The sequence below is a fragment of the Camellia sinensis genome, chromosome 11 (assembly GCF_055761805.1).
Source record: "Camellia sinensis isolate YWXY chromosome 11, ASM5576180v1, whole genome shotgun sequence".
In the NCBI taxonomy this organism is placed as follows: Eukaryota; Viridiplantae; Streptophyta; class Magnoliopsida; order Ericales; family Theaceae; genus Camellia; species Camellia sinensis.
Window position 1 is genome coordinate 122985925 of NC_138971.1, and position 24133 is coordinate 123010057.

At 37.8% G+C, this 24133-nt stretch overlaps 1 protein-coding gene across 6 annotated transcripts in view; it reads left to right on the forward strand.

The window, feature by feature from the left end:
- LOC114272101 (AFG1-like ATPase family protein) overlaps nucleotides 1–24133 on the forward strand; it is a 42536-nt gene that overhangs the window by 6628 nt on the left and 11775 nt on the right. For all 6 annotated transcript variants that reach the window (XM_082894627.1, XM_082894629.1, XM_082894628.1 and 3 more), the window contains exons 6-8: nucleotides 11284–11541; nucleotides 14412–14522; nucleotides 16252–16374. In XM_082894627.1, coding sequence (XP_082750753.1) covers nucleotides 11284–11541; nucleotides 14412–14522; nucleotides 16252–16374 — 492 coding nt within the window. The remainder of the gene's footprint in view (nucleotides 1–11283; nucleotides 11542–14411; nucleotides 14523–16251; nucleotides 16375–24133) is intronic.

A 24133-nucleotide genomic window follows, 5' to 3' on the forward strand; every position in this document is an offset into this window, starting at 1 on the left:
TGAAGAGCGACAAACCTGTGAAGATCGAAGCTCCATGAATCCAGTCGAAGATCGAAGATCGAAGCTCCAAGCTCCATCAGAAGGTCGAAGCTCCAAGCTCCAAGCTCCATCAGAAGGTCGAAGCTCCATCGAAGCTCCAAGCCCCAGACGATCGCGATCTGTCTCTCTCTCTCACCTTCACAATCTCTCTCTCTCTCTCTCGATCGCGATCGCAATCGCGATCGCGACCTTGACCTTGACCTGTCTCCCTCTCTCTCTCTCCTTCTCTCCCTCTCTTGCTTCTGCCGTTCTGAGGGTTCACTTATTATATAATAGTTATTATTATTATTATTATTATTATTATTATTATTATTATTATATACTCATACATATTATTATATATTATTATATATATTATATAATAGTTAACTATTATTATTAACTATTATAGTTAACTATTCTGAGGGTTTAGTTAACTATTATTATTATATATTATATAATAGTTATTATATAAAATATAATATATTTATAAGATAATATATAATACATATTGTAAGATAATATATACTCATACATATTAATAAATAAAAAATAAACACGGGTATGTAAAATAAAATAAAAAAATTAATTATTTAAAAAATATAATAAATAAATAAAATAATTAATATGTATTAAAATAAAAATATTTATAAAAAAATTAAAAAATTTGCCGTGTCCCCTGCCGTGTCCGTGTCCCTATTTTTTAGAAATTGCTGTGTCCCGTGTCCGTGTCCGTATGCGTGTCCGTGTCCGTGTCCGTGCTTCATAGCATATAATAAATATATTTAAAAAATAACTATTTAACGTATCTCTGAATCCGTATCCAAATTTGGATCTATATCCATGTATCTTCAATTTTATGTTTTGAAATGTTTGACCCCTAGATACGCAACCGCACCTAAGTCCATGTAACGTAGTGTGAGAGTGATGTAAATTTGAGGAACCGATGCACCGTTGTAGTGATCTTTGTGTAATTTCTAAGTGTGAAAAAAAAAAGGGATATGTTGTGTTACCTGTGTATATAATATAGGAGAAATATAAAAAAAAGTGGGAAGTAGGAAAATAATTGCAAACTCATGAAAGTACAACACTCATTTGCACAAATCTAGTACATAAATCACTTGTACTTTCATGAGTTTGAAATTACTTTTATACTTTCCATTTTTTTGACATTCCAACAGCTAATAATTTATATGTATATCTAATATTTTTATATATTTATATATACAATTCGAGTTTTGGTTCTTAGTAGCTGGAATCGTTGAAGTTGCTCACGAATCAACCAAAGAAGTGTGCTTATGCGCTTCTGAGGAATAATTGGAGAAGAATCGCGAGTCTGATGCTAGAGAAATGCGAATCTGAGAAGAGAAGGAACTGATCTAGATTTGTCATCCTCACTCTCAACCTCAATCTCTTTATTGATTGTGTCTTCTCTTGATCTCGTCGTCGTCGTCTCTCTCTCTCTCGATTCGTCTCTTGATCTCGTCTCCTGTTGAGATGGATTGATCTCCTCCTCCTCTTCTCTCTGTCTTTGTCGTCTCTCTCTTTCCTCTTCTTCTATCCATCTCTCTCCTCCTCTCTCTCTCTCTCTGTCTGTCTCTCTTCTTTTATTTTATTTTTTAAAGAAAATAAATAATTTTAGAATGAATAGATAAAAAAGTAATAAAAATATTTTAGAATAAATGAAAAAAAATTCTAAGATAAAAGTATATATTAGAATATTTTAACATATGATTTTTTGTACTTCTTTTAATTATTTATAACATATATATTTCCATTATCATTAGAGGAAAAAAAAAAATCTTACAATATATTTTTATATATTATTTAAAATATACACAAATGCTCCCAACCAACGATTCTTGAAATGTCTACGATTCCACGCTCCTGCTCTCGTTCCCGTTCCTGTTTCTGCTCTCGCTTCGTGCAACTAAACTTTGGTTGTTTGTTTTCTCTGCCCAAGCCTGCCCCAATTTAAATCAGATTTCTGAATTTTTGTCCAAACCCGCACCAAATTCAAAAATATATTACCTAAGTCCTAGAAAATTTTAGGTTGGGCTCAGGCTGAGTTGCCAAGTTGCACCCCGAGTTCAACCTAATTTGAATAAAGTAGATCTGACTCTAAGGAGGTTAGGAAATGATGAGTGGCAAATTGCTTTTTGGGGAAAAAAAGAGTAAAATTAGATGGACTATTCTACCTAGTTGCCATGTGTGAGCTGTCATGAAACCTGCATCAAAAAATGAAACTATTCCTTCTATAGCTACGTCAAATTAATAGAAGGGTAAACATCATGTTGATCAAGATTTCTTTGTAAATCAATTGTGAATTTGATGTGCTTTATTTTGTTTATTAGTGAATTTGTTCATATCATTATGTTCATTCATCAAAGAGGGGAAAAGAAAGTAGAGGAAAGTTGTGAACGACTCGTCAATGAAAGTATGGGTACTCCAAAAATGTTTCTGTATGAGAATTGAGTACTAACCTGGTACTAGTACGTGTACCAGTAGGACTGTATATGCCCCTCAAAATTTTTTTCTATCTAAAATTTTGAAAATATAATTTAACTTGTGCTTAAAAAATTATATATGCATCTCTAAATTTGTTTGGGATTTGGATTCTTTCTATTACATGGTTGAAAATCTCCATTCTAATACATGAAGTTGTGACACATTAGTAAAACGCAAAATCAATGGTCTATAATTGTTAAGTGAATTGGAATTTTAAAATTTTCATTTAGTGTTTTCGAATTTGAAATAAAGATATGTTGATTTGGCTATTTCATAGCCATTGATCTTGAAATGGATATCTGCATTCCAATCATGTATTGAAGAGTATTTGGATCCTTTTGTTTGAAACCCATCCTTTTTATCTTCTCAGCAAAACCCCTAGAATTTACCCATTCAAATTTTATTTTGCTATAAAATTCATTTATTTATCATCTATGAAGCACGGGTACTCCAAAAATAGTGCTGTATGAGTACCGGGTACTTATCGGGTACGGGTACGTGTACCGGTACGGCTACACGCGTACCGGGTACGACAAAAGGGGGTTCGGTACGTTTGGTTCATTCGGGTACGGCGTGGGTACGCTATGGGTATGCCGGGGCCTTTTTTTTTTTTTTTGCCCTTGCAGATCAGTATTTTTTTTTTTGGTGCCCTTACAGATCAGCAATTTTGATGTTTCTCTGCTGTCCTGTCTATTTGTATGAATTGTGTAACTATATCAGCAAATGATTTTGATGTTTTTAAAAAGCAATTTGAACAAAAAAAATAACAAGGCCTATAAAGGGCAGTTCTGTGTATGACTATGCATTACAGTGTTTTAAAAGGCTCCAGGCGCACCGAGGCGATGAGGTCTCCTGTAGCCTAAGCGCTTTGGCGAGGCGCGCGCCTCACCAAAGCGAGGCGCACATAATAAAAGCAATGCAAAATTATAAAATAGGCAAAATTTTTAACATAACAAATATATGTAGTATATTAAAAAGTATAATATCCAACAAAAGGCATAAAGTATGACATTCGCATCCACCAAAAACCTTATGTACTAAAATCATCATCCACATAATTCAATGCAACTAAGCTTCTAACTTGTGGTTCAAAAAGGAAATTAAAATATATAAGTCCTATAGTTGCATAATTGTACTCAAAACTTAATAGACATCATCATCGGCATGAAGAACTTCATCTCCTCCATCATCATCATCATTGGATTTGTATCCATCCACATCCTCCTCTTCAGCCTCATCTTCATCTTCATCTTCATCGTCCCATTCATCTTCTTCATCTACAAGTTGTTGGTGTGTTGTCCTAGACTTAGAAAATATGAGGAAGAAGAACTCCAAAAATATGAGGAAGAAGGAATATATTTCTGTTATATTCAAAACTTCTTATTTTACAAGACCAAATGACACTCCTTATATAGGAGATATTACAAACATCATTATAACCCATTATATGCCACTTACATATTATATATTACCACTATCTACCACTATCATATTCTATACATGCCACTATCTACCACCAACACCACTATCATATTCTATACATGCCACTATCTACCACCAACACCACTATCATATGCCACTATCTTATTATATGCATTAACACAAATTTCCAGCACTCCCCCTCAAGCTGGTTTGAAGATATCTTCCATAGCCAGCTTGCTAGTCAGCTTATCAAATTGCTTCTTGTGTAGTCCCTTCGTAAGCACATCAGCTAATTGTTCACCTGTTGGAAGGTAGGTCATACAGATTATGCCAGCATTGATTTTCTCCTTGATGAAATGTTTATCCACTTCTATATGTTTTGTGCGATCATGTAGAACTGGATTATGAGCTATAGATATAGCTGCTTTGTTGTCACAATAGACCTTCATAGGTGTCGGGTGAGAAAGCTTTAATTCTTCAAGAATTCTTTTAATCCACATTACTTCACAGATTCCATGGGCAACAGCTCTGAACTCTGCTTCTGCACTACTTCTAGCTACCACATTCTGTTTTTTACTCCGCCATGTAACTAGGTTCCCACCTACAAAGGAGCAGTATCCGGATGTTGATCTCCTGTCTGTAACACTTCCTGCCCAGTCTGCATCTGTGTATACTTCAACTTGAAGATGTCCATGTTTCTTGAACAGTAAGCCTCTCCCTGGAGTTCCTTTCAAATATCTTAAGATCTTATAAACGGCCTCAAAGTGCTCTGCCCCTGGTGAGTGCATGAACTGACTTACCATGCTGACTGCAAAGGCAATATCAGGCCGCGTATGAGACAAGTAAATCAATTTCCCGACAAGTCGCTGATATTGTTCCCTCTCTTTGACTTCTTCAGCCTTAGCAGCTTGTAACTTCAAGTTAGGCTCGATCGGAGTCTCCACCATCTTACAACCAAGCATACCTGTTTCTCCAAGGAGATCAAGAACATATTTTCTCTGATTAACGAATATACCTTCCTTGGATCTTGCAAATTCCATTCCGAGGAAATACTTGAGGGCTCCCAGATCCTTAATGTGAAATTCTTTTGCGAGTTTCTCTTTGAGGGCTGCTAACTCTGCTTCATCATTACCAGTTAAAATGATGTCATCAACATAAACAATCAAAATTGCAATTTTACTGTTTTTTGAATGTTTATAAAATATTGTGTGATCTGCTTGACTCTGCGAGAAGCCACAACTGATAACTGCCTTCCCAAAGCGTTCAAACCACGCTCTTGGTGATTGTTTGAGTCCGTATAATGACTTGTTCAATCTGCATACTCTGTCGCTTCCAAGTCTCTGCTCAAATCCCGGCGGTAGGCTCATGAACACCTCCTCTTCAAGATCACCATTGAGAAATGCATTTTTAATGTCAAGTTGATGTAGAGGCCAATCTGAATTTACTGCAAGAGATAACAGCACTCGGATGGAATTTATTTTAGCAACAGGAGCAAACGTCTCCTGATAGTCGATCCCATAAGTTTGAGTGAAGCCTTTAGCCACCAGTCTCGCCTTGTATCTCTCAACGCTTCCATCTGCGTTACATTTTATCGTAAACACCCATTTACACCCAACTGTTTTCTTGTCTTTGGGTAGATCAACTATCTCCCAAGTACCACTTCTCCTTAAAGCATTCATCTCCTCCATGACTGCTAATTTCCAATTCGGATCATCCAATGCTTCCTGTATATTCCTTGGAACAAACAAGTGTGAAATCCTAGATGTGAAAGCTCTATGGTTTTTAGACAGTCTTTGATAGGAGAGGTAATTTGCAATAGGATGTTTAATGCAATTTCGGACACCTTTCCTTATTGCTATAGGAACATCAAGGTCGGAAATAGAAGGAATAGGATTACCTAAAATTTCGATGCCAGAACTCGGGTGGACATTCGGGTCATTATTCTTCAGATGAAATCGCTTCCTAGTATAAACCTGAAGCTCAGGATTTAGATCATTTTGTAGTACTTCTCCCCCTAAACAAGAATCTTCTTGACTAGGCACCATAGAACTTGGTTCTCCTAAGTGATCATTATCAGACAGATGTGGTTTTTGTGTAGGATAAATGACATTGGGGAGCGGGATAGAAATATCCCAAAAACGGTCTTCTACTCCACTTGTCTCCCCCTGAAGAGAAGTGTTGGGGAAATAGGATTTTGTTTCCACAAATGACACATCCATACTCACATGAAATTTCTTGGTTTGAGGATCGAAACACTTATACCCCTTTTTGTTTGAGGAATAACCCAAAAAAACACATTTTATAGCACGGGGGTCAAGTTTTGAACGAAATTGACTAGGAACATGAACATAGGCAGTACATCCAAAAACTTTGGCGGGTAAATCAGAAAACAACCTCGTGTCAGGAAAAAAAGTTTTGAGACAATCGAAAGGTGTTTTGTATGTTAACACCTTTGTAGGCATCCTGTTTATCAAATAAGAGGCTGTTAAAATTGCTTCACCCCATAAATATTTAGGAACATGCATGTAAAACATTATAGCACGTGCTACTTCAAGTAGATGTTTATTTTTTCGTTCTGCAATGCCATTTTGTTGAGGGGTATCCCGACATGTAGATTGATGAAAAATCCCATTTTTTTTCCAAAAACTCACCCAACTGCTCATTGAAATATTCTGTTCCATTATCAGAATGTAAAATACCAATTTTGGTTTGAAATTGGTTTTCAATCATATTGTAAAAATTTGTGAATAAATTTTTCACGTCAGATTTTTTATTCATCAAATAAATCCAACATAAGCGGGTATGGTCATCAATAAATGTAACAAACCATCTTTTACCAGAAAGAGTAGTGATTTTAGAAGGGCCCCAAACATCACTATGAATCAAATAAAAAGGTTTGGAAGCCTGGTAAGGTTTTGGCAAATAAGTAGAGCGATGAAATTTTGCAAAAATGCAACTTTCACAATGAAAAGAAGAACAATCAATCCCTTTAAATAATTCTGGAAATAAATGTTTCAGATAAAGAAAACTAGGATGTCCTAGCCTATAGTGCCATAGCATTATTTTTTCTCGAACAGAGATTGAACTAGTACTATTAAAGCTCTGAGCTTTTTTATTACTAACAGGTACTTCATCAAAGTAGTAAAGACCTTTAAGCATCCTAGCACGCCCAATCATCATCCCCGAGTTCTGGTCCTGAAATTCACAATGGGATTCAAAAAATGTAACACGACAATTAGAATCCTTAGATAGTTTACTGACAGACAAAAGGTTACAGGCTAAGTTGGGGACGTGAAGAACAGCATTGAGATTAATTTTCTCAGTTAGTTTAATAAATCCTTTTCCTGCAATAGGTGAAAAACTACCATCGGCTATTCTGATTTTGTCATGACCAGAACAAGGGAAATAGGTACTAAATAAATGGGAAAAACTAGTCATGTGATCGGAGGCACCGGAATCTATGATCCACGGAGAGAAGTTTAGGCAAGAGAAGGCTTTAGGATTTCTACCTGTTTGTGCCAACAAAACACTAGGAGTACCGGATGAGGAGTTGGATTTTATCAGCTTTAAGAGTTGATCAATCTGCTCTTTGTTGAAGGGACCTGAATCGGCTTCATTAGCGGTAGGAAAGCCACGATTCTTCTCTCCTTGTTTGCTGCTTTTCCAGTTGACAGGTTTGCCATGGATCTTCCAACACGTTTCGCGTGTATGGCGAGGCTTGTTGCAAAAATCACACCAGACCCGTGGCTTATCATCAAACCTGCGCTGGTAATTTGCAGCCTTGTTGGCCGCAGCATCGCTAATTAAAGCAGAAATTTCAATTGATTCACCAGTACCTTTTTTCTTAAGCATGACGCTCCTTCGGCTCTCTTCCCTTCTGACTTCGGCAAATACTTCGCCAATGGATGGGAGAGGAGGTCTGCCAATAATTCTTCCTCGCACTTCATCGAACTCAATGTTGAGGCCGGCAAGAAACTTGTAAATACGGCTGTCTTCCACAGTTTTCTTGTGGTGGTTGCAGTCGTCAACCGATTTCCATTCGTATGTGTTGAAGATGTCAAGATCCTGCCACAACCTTTTCAACGAATTGAAATATTTGGTGACGGAATCATCTCCTTGACGAATCTCTCCCAACTTCAAAGTTAATTCGAAAACTTGAGATTGATTTCCTAGGTCAGAATACATCTGACTAACATTATCCCACAATTCTTGTGCAGTAGGATAGCACATGTAATTAGAGCTTATATCCTCCTCCATGGAATTGACCAACCATGTCATAACCATGGAGTTTTCAGCGTCCCAACTGTCGAACAGCGGATCATTAACAGCAGGAGCCTTCTTGTCACCAGTGATGTAACCGATCTTTTCTTGCCCACGGATATACATCCGGATAGATTGTGACCAGCGGAGAAAATTATCACCATTTAGGCGGATGGTGGTGATTTGGACAGAGTGAGAGTTGGACGTTTTCACCGGAATGGCAGCGGCAGGGGTTGAAGTGTTTTCGACATGGCTATGACGGTTTTAGGGCTGCTGTGTTTTTTGTAGCTCTGATACCAACTTAGAAAATATGAGGAAGAAGAACTCCAAAAATATGAGGAAGAAGGAATATATTTCTGTTATATTCAAAACTTCTTATTTTACAAGACCAAATGACACTCCTTATATAGGAGATATTACAAACATCATTATAACCCATTATATGCCACTTACATATTATATATTACCACTATCTACCACTATCATATTCTATACATGCCACTATCTACCACCAACACCACTATCATATTCTATACATGCCACTATCTACCACCAACACCACTATCATATTCTATACATGCCACTATCTACCACCAACACCATTATCATATGCCACTATCTTATTATATGCATTAACACAAATTTCCAGCACCTAGTTGTGCTTGATCTAGTTCTTTGGTTACTCTCCTCAACTCCAGCAGCTATAGCAACATCATCCCACCCCAAAGAATCATCATCAAACACAAGCTCATTCTCCATCCTCCCAATCAACCATTCATTGCTCTCATCAATATCTTTCAAAGAGATGGGATCAATATTGGCACGTTTCATGTATCGACGCTCAATGCTCTATTATACTTCACAAACACCAAATCATTGAGACGTTTTTGAGAGAGAAGAGAAGAAGAGAAGCAGAACAGTCAAGGCAGAAGACAAGAACGAAGCTAAAAAAAACAAAAAAAAAACAGAGGCAGATAAGTGAACTAGAGAAGAGAAGAAGAGAAGAAGAGGAGAAGAGAAGAAGAATCGAACCAGAGGAGAAGAGGAGAAGAATCAAACCAGAAGAAAAAAAAAAAAAAACAGAGTATAACAGAGGTAGAGAAGAGAAGAAGAGAAGAAGAGGAGGGGGAGAAGAATCGAACCAGAGGAGAAGAGGAGAAGAATCGAACCAGAAGAAAGAAAGAAGAAAAAAAAAAAAAAAAACAGGGTATAACAGAACCAGAAGAGAGAGAAGAGAAGAAGAGGAGAAGAGGAGAAGAGAAGAATAGTTGAAGCAGAAGAGAAGAGAACCAGAGAAGAGAGAAGAGGAGAAGAGAGAGAGGAGAAGAGAACTTGTGTATTTGGCGTGTGGTATACTCTTCTTCACGTCGCTGCTTCTTTTTCTTCTTCTCCACTAGGGCTTTTTTAAATGTTGTTGCTCTATTGACCCACGTTTGTATCATTTTATAATGTAAATGAGATGTTATCCCATGTGGGTATCCACACAGTAAACAAATGGGGGCTGCTGGAGTGAAAAACATTTGAAGCTCATGAAGCGCACGCCTCGAGCTTTATAATAAAGCGCGCGCTTCGTCGCCTAAGCTGCGCCTCGCCCATGTCGCCTCGCCTCGCCTCGCCATGCTTGAGGCGCAATGTTGCGCTTCATCTCGCCTTCGGCTTAGGCGCGCGCCTAAGCACTCTTTTTAAAACACTGATGCATTATACTTTGCTTCAAATCCTCCCAGAATTTCTTTATAAAATCTTTAATCATAACAAACTTTTAAAGTTTATGCACAAAACATTAAAAATTGATACGGTATTAGTTGATTAGTAGTGGTTGGGAATGATGCAATTTTATGCGCCTAAGCGCTCTTTTTAAGACACTGATGCATTATACTTTGCTTCAAATCCTCCCAGAATTTCTTTATAAAATCTTTAATCATAACAAACTTTTAAAGTTTATGCACAAAACATTAAAAATTGATACGGTATTAATTGATTAGTAGTGGTTGGGAATGATGCAATTTTATGTATTATGCAAATTGCAATTGACAACTTGCCTCAATTGAGAATTTTTTTTCCTTTACTGTTGGCAATTAACTTTAAATCTTTCTTTGGTCTCTTGTTATTTCTTTGGTCTCACCCTATTAAAATAGCAAATTGATGAGCAAAAGGAAAGATTTTAAAAATAAATTATGATAACAAATTCACAGTGCATAACATGTCAAAGTGAGAGATTTCACAAATATTATTTTCAACTCTTAATGGTTTTAAATTATAGGAAAATGAGTAGTTCTCTTTTTAGTTTTAATATTTAATTTTAATTTGTAGGTTGGATCCTTTAACCATAATTATATAAAAAAAAATATATATATATATATATATATATCGGCGTACCGCAGCCGTAACCGTATCATACTTTTTTTGAGTTTTGCCAAATCGGCATACCCGCACCCATACCGTACTCGTACCCACACCCGTGCTTCCTTGTTTATCATATATTTGATATACATATAATAAACATTTTTTATTTTATTTGATGTCTTCTCAAATAAAATAGGACTTCTTCTTTTGTTATTTGAGATGTTAAAATCATCGAGATTTTGTTAAATAATGGATAGATAGTTTGAATTATTAGGTTAATTTTTTTTTTTTTTTTTACCATTCTACTTCCAACAAACTCAACATGTCATTGACATAAAATGACTTCTTATTTTCTTCGCAAAATAAATTTTAGAAAGCATTTCCTTTTATTATGTGTATTTTATTGTCATTTCATTTCTCATTGGTTGAGAGTTCCATAGACTAGACTTCAATTTCATGATGGTTTATTGCGATAACATATATGATATGGAATAGTTTTGAAATATTGATAATTGATTTTTTTTAATTTTTTTAAACTAAAGTCTTGTGTACCAAACCGATCCAATTCAATAATTTACTTTAGTATTGGCCCCTATCAGCCAAAATTCTGGCTCTGTCACTAAGTTCAGCAAGAATTAGTAGTCCTATCATTCAAGTGTTGTTTATTCTTCCTGAGAAATTTATAAGAAAACAATTTATAATTGCTTTAAGGTTTTTTTTTTTAACTGGCAGGCAATGCTTCAAATACATGAACATATGCATAAGATATGGAAGAATCAAGTTGAGGAGAAGTCTTTGCAGTCTGGCATTTCTAATTGGATCATGAATCTTCCCTTTGACATAAAAGTTAAGGAATGGATAGATGCAGAAGAAAGATATAAGCAAGAAGTACAGATGAAAAATATACTTCCTGCTGTAGCAGATAAGTTCCTTGTTGATCGACAAGCAGATCAAAGAGGTGCTAGCATCCTATGCTTTGATGAGATACAGGTGAGATGTTTGATGTCTTAAATGTGTTTGATTGATAGTGTGAAATAACAAAGTGTATATTTCTATATTAGTACATTATCAGTCAAATCTATTCTGGAATATCCCTTTTTTAGTTTTAGCATACACAAACAATCACATAAACAATCACATACAGCCAGTTCTTGGTATTAAAGTAAGAAGCACTGACACTTCTACTAAGGTTCCGTGATTGTGTCATATGTGTCTGACACCTACACCTCGAGGAAGCTCGTGGACACCTGTCTGACATCTCCATTAATGTGTCCCAATTCAAAGATACATTAGATTTATTTAGACACTCTTCATAGACATCTCAAACACTTCCCAATAAAACTCAAAGCATCCAACATTTCTTTATCTTTAAGAAAACTTGACATTTAACATTGTACACAGCAATGAAAAGTCAAGCATTGCAATGGCAAAATGTATGATAGAAACACAATTACGAATTTAAAAATATGTTAAAAGAGCATTAACATACAACTTAACTTAATAAGCCTTTGTCTCAATTACTTGGGATGGCCCATAGATCCATTTCCTCCAATTGGGTCTATTAGCTGTCATATCCTCTAACTAAGGCCTCGTTTGGGGAGTGGCTATTTTAGCCAAAAAGCCAACTAAAACTAGTCACATCACCTCTCTACTTTTCTGCACATCTTTTCGTAAAAAGCCAAAAAGTTACTAAAATAGCCTGTTCCCAAACGAGGCCTAAGTTTAAAATAGTCATGTTCTTTTTTATAACCTCAACCCAAGTTCTGGAAGGCCTTTCTCTATTTTGTTTTCCACCCTCCACATGGATCAAATCACTTCTCCTTGTAAGTGCTTTATTTGGTCTACAATGTACTTGACCAAACCATCTCAAACGGGTTTTCCTCATCTTATCTTCAATTTGGTGCAACTTCTAACTTCTAACTTCTTAATCTGTTAATTTCTTACTTTATCTTTTCTTGCGACATCGCTCATCCTTCTCAGTATTCTCATTTCAACTACACTCATTTTTTTGAATATGTTTTTACTTAACTACACAACATTCAATACCATAAACTATAGAAGGTCTTATGGAAGTCCTACAAAATTTTTTGTTCAATGTTATAGGATTCTACAATCACATGGCTCTTGATGTACTTCTCCATTTCATTCATCCCACCCTAATTCGATGACCCAAACCCTCCTTAATCTCTCCACCTTTATGAATAATTTGATCCAAGATATCGAAAATGATCAATTTTAGATATCTTATGCTCATCAAGTTTTACTTTACCTTCATCCTTATTTCTTGTTTTGCTAATATTGCACTTCATATATTCAATGTTAGTCCTACCCTTTAGATTCTAGAGTGTCTGTTTTCCTACGATTCAAGCTTGTAGTTTACTCCTCTTATTTCGTCGTCTAAAATTGTCTAATCTGCAAATAACATATTTCATGGGATATCCTCTTGAATGTTCCTGGTAAGTTCATCCATGAAAAATGCAAAAAGGTAAGGAGTTAGTGTTGATCCTTGATGCAAACCTATTATTATTGGAAATTCACTTGTTTTTCTCCTTCTGTTTTCACACTAGTCATGAATCTATCACACCTGTCTTTTCACTGATATTATTCTCTACATTTCTTCTTCTTTTTTTTATATATATTTTTATTTTATAATAAATTAAAAAAAAAATTATCTAAAATTATCCCAACTCCATTCCTGTGTTTCTCTTTTTTAGTGTACCGAAGTTTTTATCATGTTCTATTAATCTCTCTAGAAATTCTCTCTACTTATTTAGTTTCTTGTAAATAAATAATAATAATTCTCCTCCTAATCATAACATTTACTAATTTCATCCCTTTACAATTAATGTTCCTTTGTTCCAAGTTTCTAAGCGTGTTCTACTCACTTGGATTATCTTCTTCACCCGCTAATGTCATTAAAGTACGGGAACTCTACCTACTTTTCATTACATCCGAGTGCCGTTGTGGCGCGTTGCTTGGGGGAGCACTAACCCTTGTTCATGTAGTTAGTTAGAATTGCTAGAAGAAACAAAAGGTGTAGAAGAATAGGAAAATGAAGACAAAAGAAATGCAGGAGATAGAAGGAGGGACCCAAAATTAGGGTTCTCTCTCTTAATCCATCGGAGTTATACAAGTTTAGTACATATCACAAATATACCCTTTCCTTCTGACTAATCCCTCTCATGAAACATGTTCATAAAGGTGTGGCTATAAGTTTTATTTTGGTTGTAGACCTACCACAACCCTCTTCTTTTATTGGGGGTAAAAGAGGACATTAACACAATACAGGTGGAGTGTAAAAGATCATTAACATATGCTATATGAAATGAAGTAATGAATTCATTTAGCTTTATATTTCACTTCATGATATAGAAATGAGAATTAGAATATTGATCAAAGTTATTTAATTGATGTATGTATGGGGTTATTTATGTAATTGTATCCTTGCTGTGTCGTGTGACTCGTGTCCTACCTTTTGAGGATTTTCCATAACATTGTGTCCATGTAATGTTATGTATCCATGTTTATGCAACTTATGTCAGACGTGGTTGAGTAATATTTTCTAATGCAAAAGTTCACTTGTTTTCAATATTTATCCTTGTTGGCTAACAAAGTTATTCATTCTGTTAATCATCAACTTCTTAATGATATTTTACGTCAACTAACTGTTGAGATTTGGATATTAAGCTTGCAAAGGTGCATATTTATGTCGAATCACACTATTTTCTCCCTGTCATATTTTATTTATTTATTTATTTTAATAAAAAAATTTAGCAATTGTCCATATTTCACTTTGGATGAGAATTTACTCATGTTGTCCTTGATTCTACAACTAATTTTATGACATAAAAATTCTACAGACTGTTGATGTGTTTGCTATTGTGGCCTTATCTGGAATTATGAGCAGATTGTTGAGCACTGGAACTGTTCTTGTGGCTACCAGTAACCGAGCACCAAGGGAATTAAATCAGGTAAGTGTTAAATTGGATTCCCCTAAAAATCTTGACCTCCTATCCCATGCCATTTCTTTATTATTTGTTGTCAGGTTTATATATGTGAGCACATCTTGGCTGCTAGCATATTTCATATAATATGGAGTCAGATGGAAGATGCAAATTTGACGTGGATTTATGAAACCAAGTTTTCAACCCGTGGATGCTAAAACTTCAAATTTCACCTATGATTTGATCCAAGTCTGAGTTGTTTAGGCAGGAAATAATGATGCAATTATTAACCAATCATCCACAATATAGAGAGACAAGGATTTACATTGAAAACCCAAACTCGGGAAAATAACCACAGATGCAAACTCCGCTAGTAGAACGATCAAATACAAGACTTACCCAAAGGTCATGAGCAGTTCTGTAGTTCTGATTTTCAACCAGCCTGTTCCAATCATCTCTTGAGCTTTTTTGATGTCCACTAACAGCGCCAATCTACATGAACAAGATTTTTAGCACCTTGCAGTAGATGCATGCATGTGATCCTAAATCTATATGAATGTAGAGCTTACACAAGGAATCAATCACAACACTTACATTTAGCCAAATGAGATCACCTAGAACTAGGGAATATGGACAATATCAAAAGCTCATAAGTTTTGTATCTGTCTCTATATCCTTATAAAAGTCATCAAGACAACTATATATACAGGCAAAAGGAAACCTTAAGAACATAGGAAACAAAGTCCCTAGGATTCTGTACTAACTGACACAGTGCTCTCAAAAGTACACACACTTTCAAACGGATAACTCACTGGAAATCATATTTGTCGCATAATAAGCAGCGTGTTTGAATGAAATAGCAATGCATTTGAACATTAAAGCTTCTGGAATTAAAAAAGTATTTGAAACACCGTTTCAATCTAGCATACAAAGTTGCATTCCAGTGAACAAAGCAACACCTGTTTAGTTAAGGTAGAGTTCGCGTTCAAACAAGCTAGCCATTGAAGCTCAGTTTCTTTTGACTAACATTGAGAAGTCACCAACCAAATTTTATGGTTACTAAAGTCAAGCTCATTAGTTAATTCAGACTTTAATCCAAAAACTAAATTATTTATAGTAACGAAAAGAAAAATCTCAGTTGGACTATCAAAGATGAAAACAACCCACTGTGATATGCAATGCATGAGTGTTTTACCTTTTCAATCACAGTTTCTTGTATTGATTCTCTTATCTTCAACTACAGATTCTGTTCATGTGACTCAACCAAGTTAACCCGATACAAATGCAATTATTTGGAATGGGTTCGCCAACATAAAAATGAAATTGGAATCCAATTCACCTCCATTGAGACAACAAACTAGTAGATCATCTTTTTTAAGGAATGGAATCCAATTCACCAGCAGTCTGTTCTGGGTTTCAAACTCAATGATGGCAACTAAAACACGAGGGTTGCGCTTATTGTGGGACTTAACCCAACGCCATACGTCACAAGCTGACGACAGCCATTCACCGCTTGTATTTAACTTTTTCCTTGCACAAATTTTCATCCTTGTGCAAGGAGGAGAAGTTCCAAGTTCCCCACAAAAGTTAGTTAAGGGGTTTTTAAAAATTTACCCATTCCTATGTGGAGTCTTGTTGGATGTCTCTATCTAATTGCTAGTTGATTTCAGGGATCCAATTGCTGTGAAGTTTCTATGGTTCAAATGTTACAGGTTTTTAGATCAAGCTAATGTTTTGCAACTCTTTTCTTGTTCAGGATGGTATGCAGCGGGAGATCTTTCTCAAATTTGTTGCCAAATTGGAGGAGCAGTGTGAGAATGTCCTGATTGGGAGTGAGATTGATTATCGCCGCATTATTGCACAAAGCTCTATAGTCAAAGTGAGGACTTAAGCAATTTATAATTTGTTTTCGATTGCTTGTTGCAGACGACACATTGTTAATGGCTGTGTAGATGCATGAACTACTTGACACGTTCACAAATTTATATCTGCATGCAAGTCATTCGATCTTTTACCTTTAATTATTTTTTTAAACAGCAATAGGTTTTATTGGAGAACTGCGATGTAGCTACATTTCCATTACCCTGGTTAAACACAGCCATATCAGAAGGACAATGCACAAATTAAATGATATAAATTTTATATTTTGACAATTCCAAATGATACCTAACCTCCTCATCTTCTTAAATGCTTAAGCAATCCTCTTAGGGTTGAAAGGATCATTTTTTAAGAGTAAATTTTGACAAATCCAAATGATACCTAACCTCCTCATGTTCTTGCATTTGTCTTTCTAAATGCTTAAACAATCATTTTAGGCCCTGTTTGTGTTTTGAATTGAAGAGCTGGACTGGTTTGTTACTCTATTCAGGAGCACCAATATTGTTGGAATATGTCTCACATCACCTGGAGTTGCCCTATTTGTGTTGGTTATAAGGCTCCTGTTTCTCTTTCCTTAATACATGAGTTTTAAGAAGTGTGGGCAGAGCTTTTTAATTTGATATCAGAGCTTGGTTGGGCCTGTGACTGGTGTGCCGTTTGTTCGGCTATTGTATGTTGTGGTCTAGGAGAGTGTGTTGAAATTTGTCCCACATCGCTTGGAGTTGCCCCATCTGTGCTGGTTATAAGGCTTCAATTTCTCTCTCCTTAATACTTGGGTTTTAAGGAGAAGTGTGGGCTGAGCTTTTCAATTAATATCACGTTTGTTTGCAAAATGGAGGTCTGGATTGGGAGTTCGTTCGGACTATGAAAGTCCTTGGAGGAGGACGTCTGGCCAGTTGTCCGACCCAATTGCAATTTTTATTTTTATTTTTTCAAAACCATGGGCTATTATGAAAAACCATGGGCTGTATTTTTTTTATTTTTTATTTTTTTGTTCTATCATTAGTCTTAATTTATTTTATATAAAAATAATTTAACAATCCCCATTCTAACAACTATCATCAAACAAATACAATTTTACTTGATCCCCTCACTAACAATCCCATCCATCCTGTCTCTGAAAACAAAAGAGGCCTTAGAACTGAAAAGATCATTTTTTTAAGACTGAACTTTAAATGACTGAAAAAATCAATCTGCCAACTGGTCTTTGAAAGATTAGGTAAACACCCTATATACCCCTAACCAGGAGCATAAAGATGACTATATAGCTTATGCAAGTTGTCAGTAGATGAAAAGATGATGTAACAATTTCTTTGAGTCAGTTCAGAAAGCACACCTGTTGACTTAAATGTACCCACTTAATGAAGTTGGTTAAAGGAGTGGGTTCATTCCTGTAGAAATTTAATGTATAAAGAGAAATAGAGAATTGTATTATTGATTGATATAATGTTATTGATATGTTGTTAATTACAATTACAAGGATTCCTATTATATAGGAGTGTGTTTGGGAGTAGGTGGAGAGTAGGTAAAGTGGAGGTGGTAGTGGTAGTGGGTTAGGTTTAGTGGAGTAGGTGAGGTGGTAGTGTGGAGAGTAGGTAAAGTGGAGGTGGTAGTGGTAGTGGGTTAGGTTTAGTGGAGTAGGTGAGGTGGTAGTGGTGGTAGGTTTATGATAAATTCTAACAGCCCCCCGCAAACTCAAGGAGGATAGAAACTAACCAACTTGAGTTTGAAGAGAGGAACAAAACAAGAAAATACATAAAAATAAAAAAGGATAGGAGACACTGTATGGTCGTGTCAGACCATGGGTGAAGACACTGTATGGTGGTGTCATAACGTGGTAGAGGACACTGTATGGTGGTGTCATAACGTTGTAGAGGACACTGTATGGGGGTGTCATAACGTGTAGAAGACAGTTTATGGGGTCATGTCGGACCGTTGTAGCAGACACTGTTGTGACAGTTGTTGTGACAGTTTACGGAGTCTTGCTGGACCCTTGTAGAAACTAACCGGAATCAATGTCGGGACAGTTTACAGAGTCTTGTCGGACCTGTGTAGAAACTAACCGGAATCTATGTCGGGACAGTTTACAGAGTCTTGTCGGACCCTTGTAGAAACTAACCGGAATCTATGTCGGGACAGTTTACAGAGTCTTGTCGGACCCCTTAAAAAATCGCATCCTCAAAAGGTGCGCTCAATTTTTTGTAAGAATTTATTTATTATTGATTGATTGTTGTATTGATATATATGTATTACAAATCAGAGTGGCATTATATAGGAGAGGGTTTGGGTAGTAGGTGTAGTGTAGTGGAGGTGGTAGGTGAAGTGGGTGCTAGTGGAGATGGTAGGTGGAGGAGTAAATTGGTAAATTCTAACAGCCCCCCGCAAACTCAAGGAGGATAGAAACTAACCAACTTGAGTTTGAAGAGAGGAACAAAACAAGAAAATACATAAAAATAAACAATAAAATACATAAAAAAAAAAATAAAAAAAAAAGATAGGAGACACTGTATGGTCGTGTCAGACCGTTGGTGAAGACTCTGAAAGGTGGTGCCATAACGTGGTAGAGGACACTGGATGGTGGTGTCATAACGATGTAGAGGACACGGGATGGGGGTGTCATAACGTTGTAGAGGACACTGTAAGGGGGTGTCATAACGTGGTAGAGGACACTGGATGCTAACCGGAACCAATGTCGGGACAGTTTATGGGGTCATGTCGGACCGTTGAAAAAGGCTAACCGGAATCAAATGTCGGGACAGTTTATGGGGTCATGTCGGACCGTTGTAAAAGACAGTTTATGGGGTCATGTCGGACCGTTGGAAAAGTTGCACCCTCAAAAGGTGTGCCCAATTTTTCAAAAGGCGTGCCATCAAAAGGCGTGCCCACTTTATCAAAAGATGTGCCATGAAAAGGCGTGCCAGTTTGTCGGGCGGCAAGAGGCGCGCGATGCGCGTGGCTGGCCCTGGCTATTTAAAACAAGGTTGAGGCGAAGGCTGTGTATACGAGTCTGAAACCTCTGAACGCTCGGAGAGCTTGTCTCTGAAAATCTTGAAACACCCGGAAACCAACCCTTCTCTGAAACACTTAGCAACTCAAAAACATGGCCTCTTCTTCCCGTCCAGTTACCCAAAACCTGCTCACGCTCTTTCCAGAACTGAACGAGCCCACAAGAGAAATAACTGGTGCGGTGGCCAGTGAACCGCAACCAAACACCTCTGGTTTTGCTCCATTGAACTATCCGATGCGGTCGGTGGAGCAAAAAATGGCGATGCAAACTGATATTGAGGCTAATCAGTATACTCTGAAGTCATGCGTGGAAACCATGACGGCGGTCACAAATTTGTCGAACCGGCTGCAGAGTAGGACAAATGAGGTGCAGCATTTAAACTCCCAGCTGGCTCTGCTCCAACGCATGTATAAGGATGCGCGAGCAGAGATAAGCGTGCTAAGGGCAGAAAACAAGGAGCTGAAGCGGAAGGCCACCGTGATGTTCCGATTTGGAGGGCCGCCATATGCTGCAGTGGAGGAGCAGGGAGTAGTGATCATGCCCAGTGGAGTGGGAAACACGGAGGCAACACCGGCAAGGACCGCCCAGGACGGAGGCAAAAAGAAGAGACCGGCGGTAGAGTAGAGAAGGGAAAAGAAAAAATCCCACTGGGGGTGTGGTTGTTTTGTGGGTGTGTCTCATTTTTTTTTTTTTTTTTTTTTTTTTTTTTTTTTGTGTTGGATGTAAAATGGTGAACGGGGTGAGCCCCGACATGAATAAAAGGAGTGGTGTTTTTGTGTTATGGTTTGGTTTTGTTTTTTTTTTTTTGTTTTTTTTTTTTTTTGTTTTTTGTTTTTTGTTTTTTGTTTTTTGTTTTTTGTTTTTTGTTTTTTTTTTTTTTTTGCCGTTTTTGGGTGAATAAGAAGAAGAATAGGAGAAGAATAATAATATGAAAGAATATAGATATATGTTTGTATGTGTTCGGGAAGAGAGAAGCCATGGAAAAGTGGTGGGTTGGAAAGTAGAAAAGGAGAGAGAGAATGAGTGGTGGGATGGTGTCAACATAAGCAATGAGCAGTCCATGGAATAAAAAAAAAAAGAAAGGCGTGGATGGTGTGAGTGTGGTGTTGGGGTGTGGTAGAATAATAAAAAGAAAATAAAATAAAATAAAGGTTAGTGGGTGGATAAGCGCAGCTGGGCACCACTGATATCCATTGGGTGCTGTTCTGCATGGGTCAATAGTGCGGGGTGTGTGTGTTTATTCTTTGAAAAAAAAAAAAAACATGCTGGGTGTCCCCCCGAGAGAGAAGAGGATTTTGGGTTTGTCAATGGAGGTGCTGAGTGAGAGAGAGATGCCGAGAGAGAGGAGAAGGGCCGGTGCTGAGTCTCACTGCCTCTCAAACAATGGATATCGAGGAGGATATCCGGGCTCTGCAGCTTGATTTATCTGATGATGTGATGCCGACTCACGAAGTTGAAATACCCGATAAGATGGAAGAAGATTTGAAGGATGAGGTCAATGCAACCACTCAGCCAGTGCCAGTGGAGGCAAAAGGCATCATGGAAGTGAAATCCAAGGATGTCTGCTGCTGAAGGTCGATGACTCCGGCAAGGTTCAGAGGCTGAGGAAGGAGTGCCCCAACGCCGAGTGTGGTGCTGGAACCTTCATGGCCAATCACTTCGACCGTCACTACTGTGGCAAGTGTGGCCTCACCTACGTTTACCAGAAGGCCGGCGGTGACTGACTGACTGAAAGGCTCTGCTTCTGAAGGAGGGAGGCCATCAGGGATGGTTTCGAACTGGAATCTGCCATTGGAGAAGAAATTAAGGAAATTTGGGTTTGTCCGGCGGGCGGTCAAGGCGAGGTTGCCGCCCGCCGGTGAAGCGGAATTACTAAGTTGTTAACCTTGCTCTGATACCATGTAAGAATTTATTTATTATTGATTGATTGTTGTATTGATATATATGTATTACAAATCAGAGTGGCATTATATAGGAGAGGGTTTGGGTAGTAGGTGTAGTGTAGTGGAGGTGGTAGGTGAAGTGGGTGCTAGTGGAGATGGTAGGTGGAGGAGTAAATTGGTAAATTCTAACATTTTTTAAAAAGGCGTGCCATCAAAAGGCGTGCCCAATTTATCAAAAAGTGCGCCGGACATGATGGCGAGGCACGTGAGTGTCTTGGTTGGCGTGCCCGTTTGTCGTTTGGCGTCAAGAGGCGCGCGATGCGCGTGGCTGGCCCTGGCTATTTAAAACAAGGTTGAGGCGAAGGCTGTGCATACTAGTCTGAAACCTCGGAACGCTCGGAGAGCTTGTCTCTGCAAATCTTGAAACACCCGGAAACCAACCCTTCGCTGAAACACTTGGCAACCCAAAAACATGGCTTCTTCTTCCCGTTCAGCTACCCAGAACCTGCTCACGCTCTTTCCAGAACTGAACGAGCCCACAGGAGAAATAACTGGTGCGGTGGCCAGTGAACCGCAACCAAACACCTCTGGTTTTGCTCCATTGAACTTTCCGATGCGGTCGGTGGAGCAAAGAATGGCAGTGCAGTCGGATGTGGAGGCCAATCAGTATACTTTGAAGGCATGTGTGGAAAGCATGACGGCGGTCACAAATTTGTCGAACCGGCTGCAGAGTAGAACAAATGAGGTGCAGCATTTAAACTCCCAGCTGGCTCTGCTCCAACGCATGTATAAGGATGCGCGAGCAGAGATAAGTGTGCTAAAGGCGGAAAACAAGGAGCTGAAGCGGAAGGCCAGTTTTATGTTCCGATTTGGAGGGCCGCCATATGCTGTAGTGGAGGAGCAGGGTGGAGTGAATGTGCTCGGTGGTGTGGGAAACACGGAGGCAACACCGGCAAGGGCCGTCCAGGACGGAGGCAAGAAGAAGAGACCTGCAGCAGAGTAGAGAAGAAAAATCCCACTGTGGGTGTTGGGTGTGTTGTGGTGGTTTGTTTGTTTGTTTGTTTTTTTTTTTTTTTTTTGTGTAAAATTGTGATCGGGGTTGATCCTGACATGAATAAAATAAGTGTGTTTGGCAAACTCGAATGGTAGGTGTGGTAATGCAGAAAAATCAACTGGAATGAATTTTTTTTTTTTTTTTTTTTTTTTTGTGAAAATAATAATAATATTAATATGGGTATCATGGAGTGGGCGGTGGTACAAAAAATATTGTGTAGAAAAAGAGGGAGATGGTGGAAAAGGGAGGCCACTCATGTTATTAAAATAAATTAAGGCATGTGTTTTCATCATAAGAAGTGAGTTGGTGATAAAATAAAAGAAAAGAAAATAAAATAAAAAGAAAGTTGGGTGGTGGAAAATTATTGTTTAGACAGAGAGAAGGCATGTGAGGTGTAAAGTGGAGGACAAAATAAAAGAAAAAAGGTGAGAAATGTGATGATTTCTGTCCCTTCGCACAAAAACAGTACTACTACCACTCTGTATACCATTTGTTGCCGAATTTCAATTCACTGTGATTTCGAGGAGAGAGATTGAGGCTGTGAAGATGATGCCATCGACAACCAATGGTACTACAATGCCAAATACCGAGCAAACTTTCCGCCTAAATTGGGCAACCTTCAGCGCAGGTGCGGCGCCGCCAGCAAGAGTAGGGCGGAAGCAGCGGAAGCTTAAGGGGCCAGAGGCGGCAGCCCATATTCCGACAGTGACGCACCTTCTCATGTAAGAAGAGAGCATGTACTACCACCACAACCCAGATCATGAGACCAACAATAGTCAACAACAGCAGATTCAAGCCCAGCAATACTCAGATTACTATGCATTTAGAGGCCATGAGGTGTACCAAACACCATTCAAGGAGGGGAAGAAAAGAGGGCTGAGAAGCTTGATCAGAAGCAGGTTGGCCATAGGAAGTCCATTGATACATTTGGACAGAGGACTTCACAGTATAGAGGTGTCACAAGGCATAGATGGACTGGTAGATATGAAGCCCATCTATGGGACAACAGTTGTAAGAAAGTTGGAAGATGCAGGAAAGTGAAGGTATGTGTACAAAATTCCAGCGGGCAGCGAAGGCAAGGTTGCCGGCCGGCTGCCCGCCGGTGAGAAAACAAAATACGGGCCTAAATCTTATGGCTCTGATACCATGTAGAAATTTAATGTATAAAGAGAAATAGAGAATTGTATTATTGATTGATATAATGTTATTGATATGTTGTTAATTACAATTACAAGGATTCCTATTATATAGGAGTGTGTTTGGGAGTAGGTGGAGAGTAGGTAAAGTGGAGGTGGTAGTGGTAGTGGGTTAGGTTTAGTGGAGTAGGTGAGGTGGTAGTGTGGAGAGTAGGTAAAGTGGAGGTGGTAGTGGTAGTGGGTTAGGTTTAGTGGAGTAGGTGAGGTGGTAGTGGTGGTAGGTTTATGATAAATTCTAACAATTCCAGTAAATAGTTAACTAAGGAAGACATATCTTGAAGGAAACACTAAAGCGTCAAACAATTTTAATAGATTGTGAATATTCTTGATTTCAAGAGTAGATGAGTTATCTCTCTCTCTATCTCTCTCTAAAATTGCAGAAAGAAAGAATGGAAGTCATATCTTGATTACCATGATGAGTCTCCAGTTTTTGTCTTCAGTCACTTTAAAAGATAAAAAGGGAAAAAAAAAAAAAAAGAAAGAAAGAAAGAAAGAAAAAGAGAGAAATATTAGCATGTTTCACCTTTATCAGTGTGTATTAACAAGGTTTGACACTAGGTCTCATTATAATGTATTGTAGTAATCTTATTTGAAAAGCTTTAATGTGAAAGATGAATACA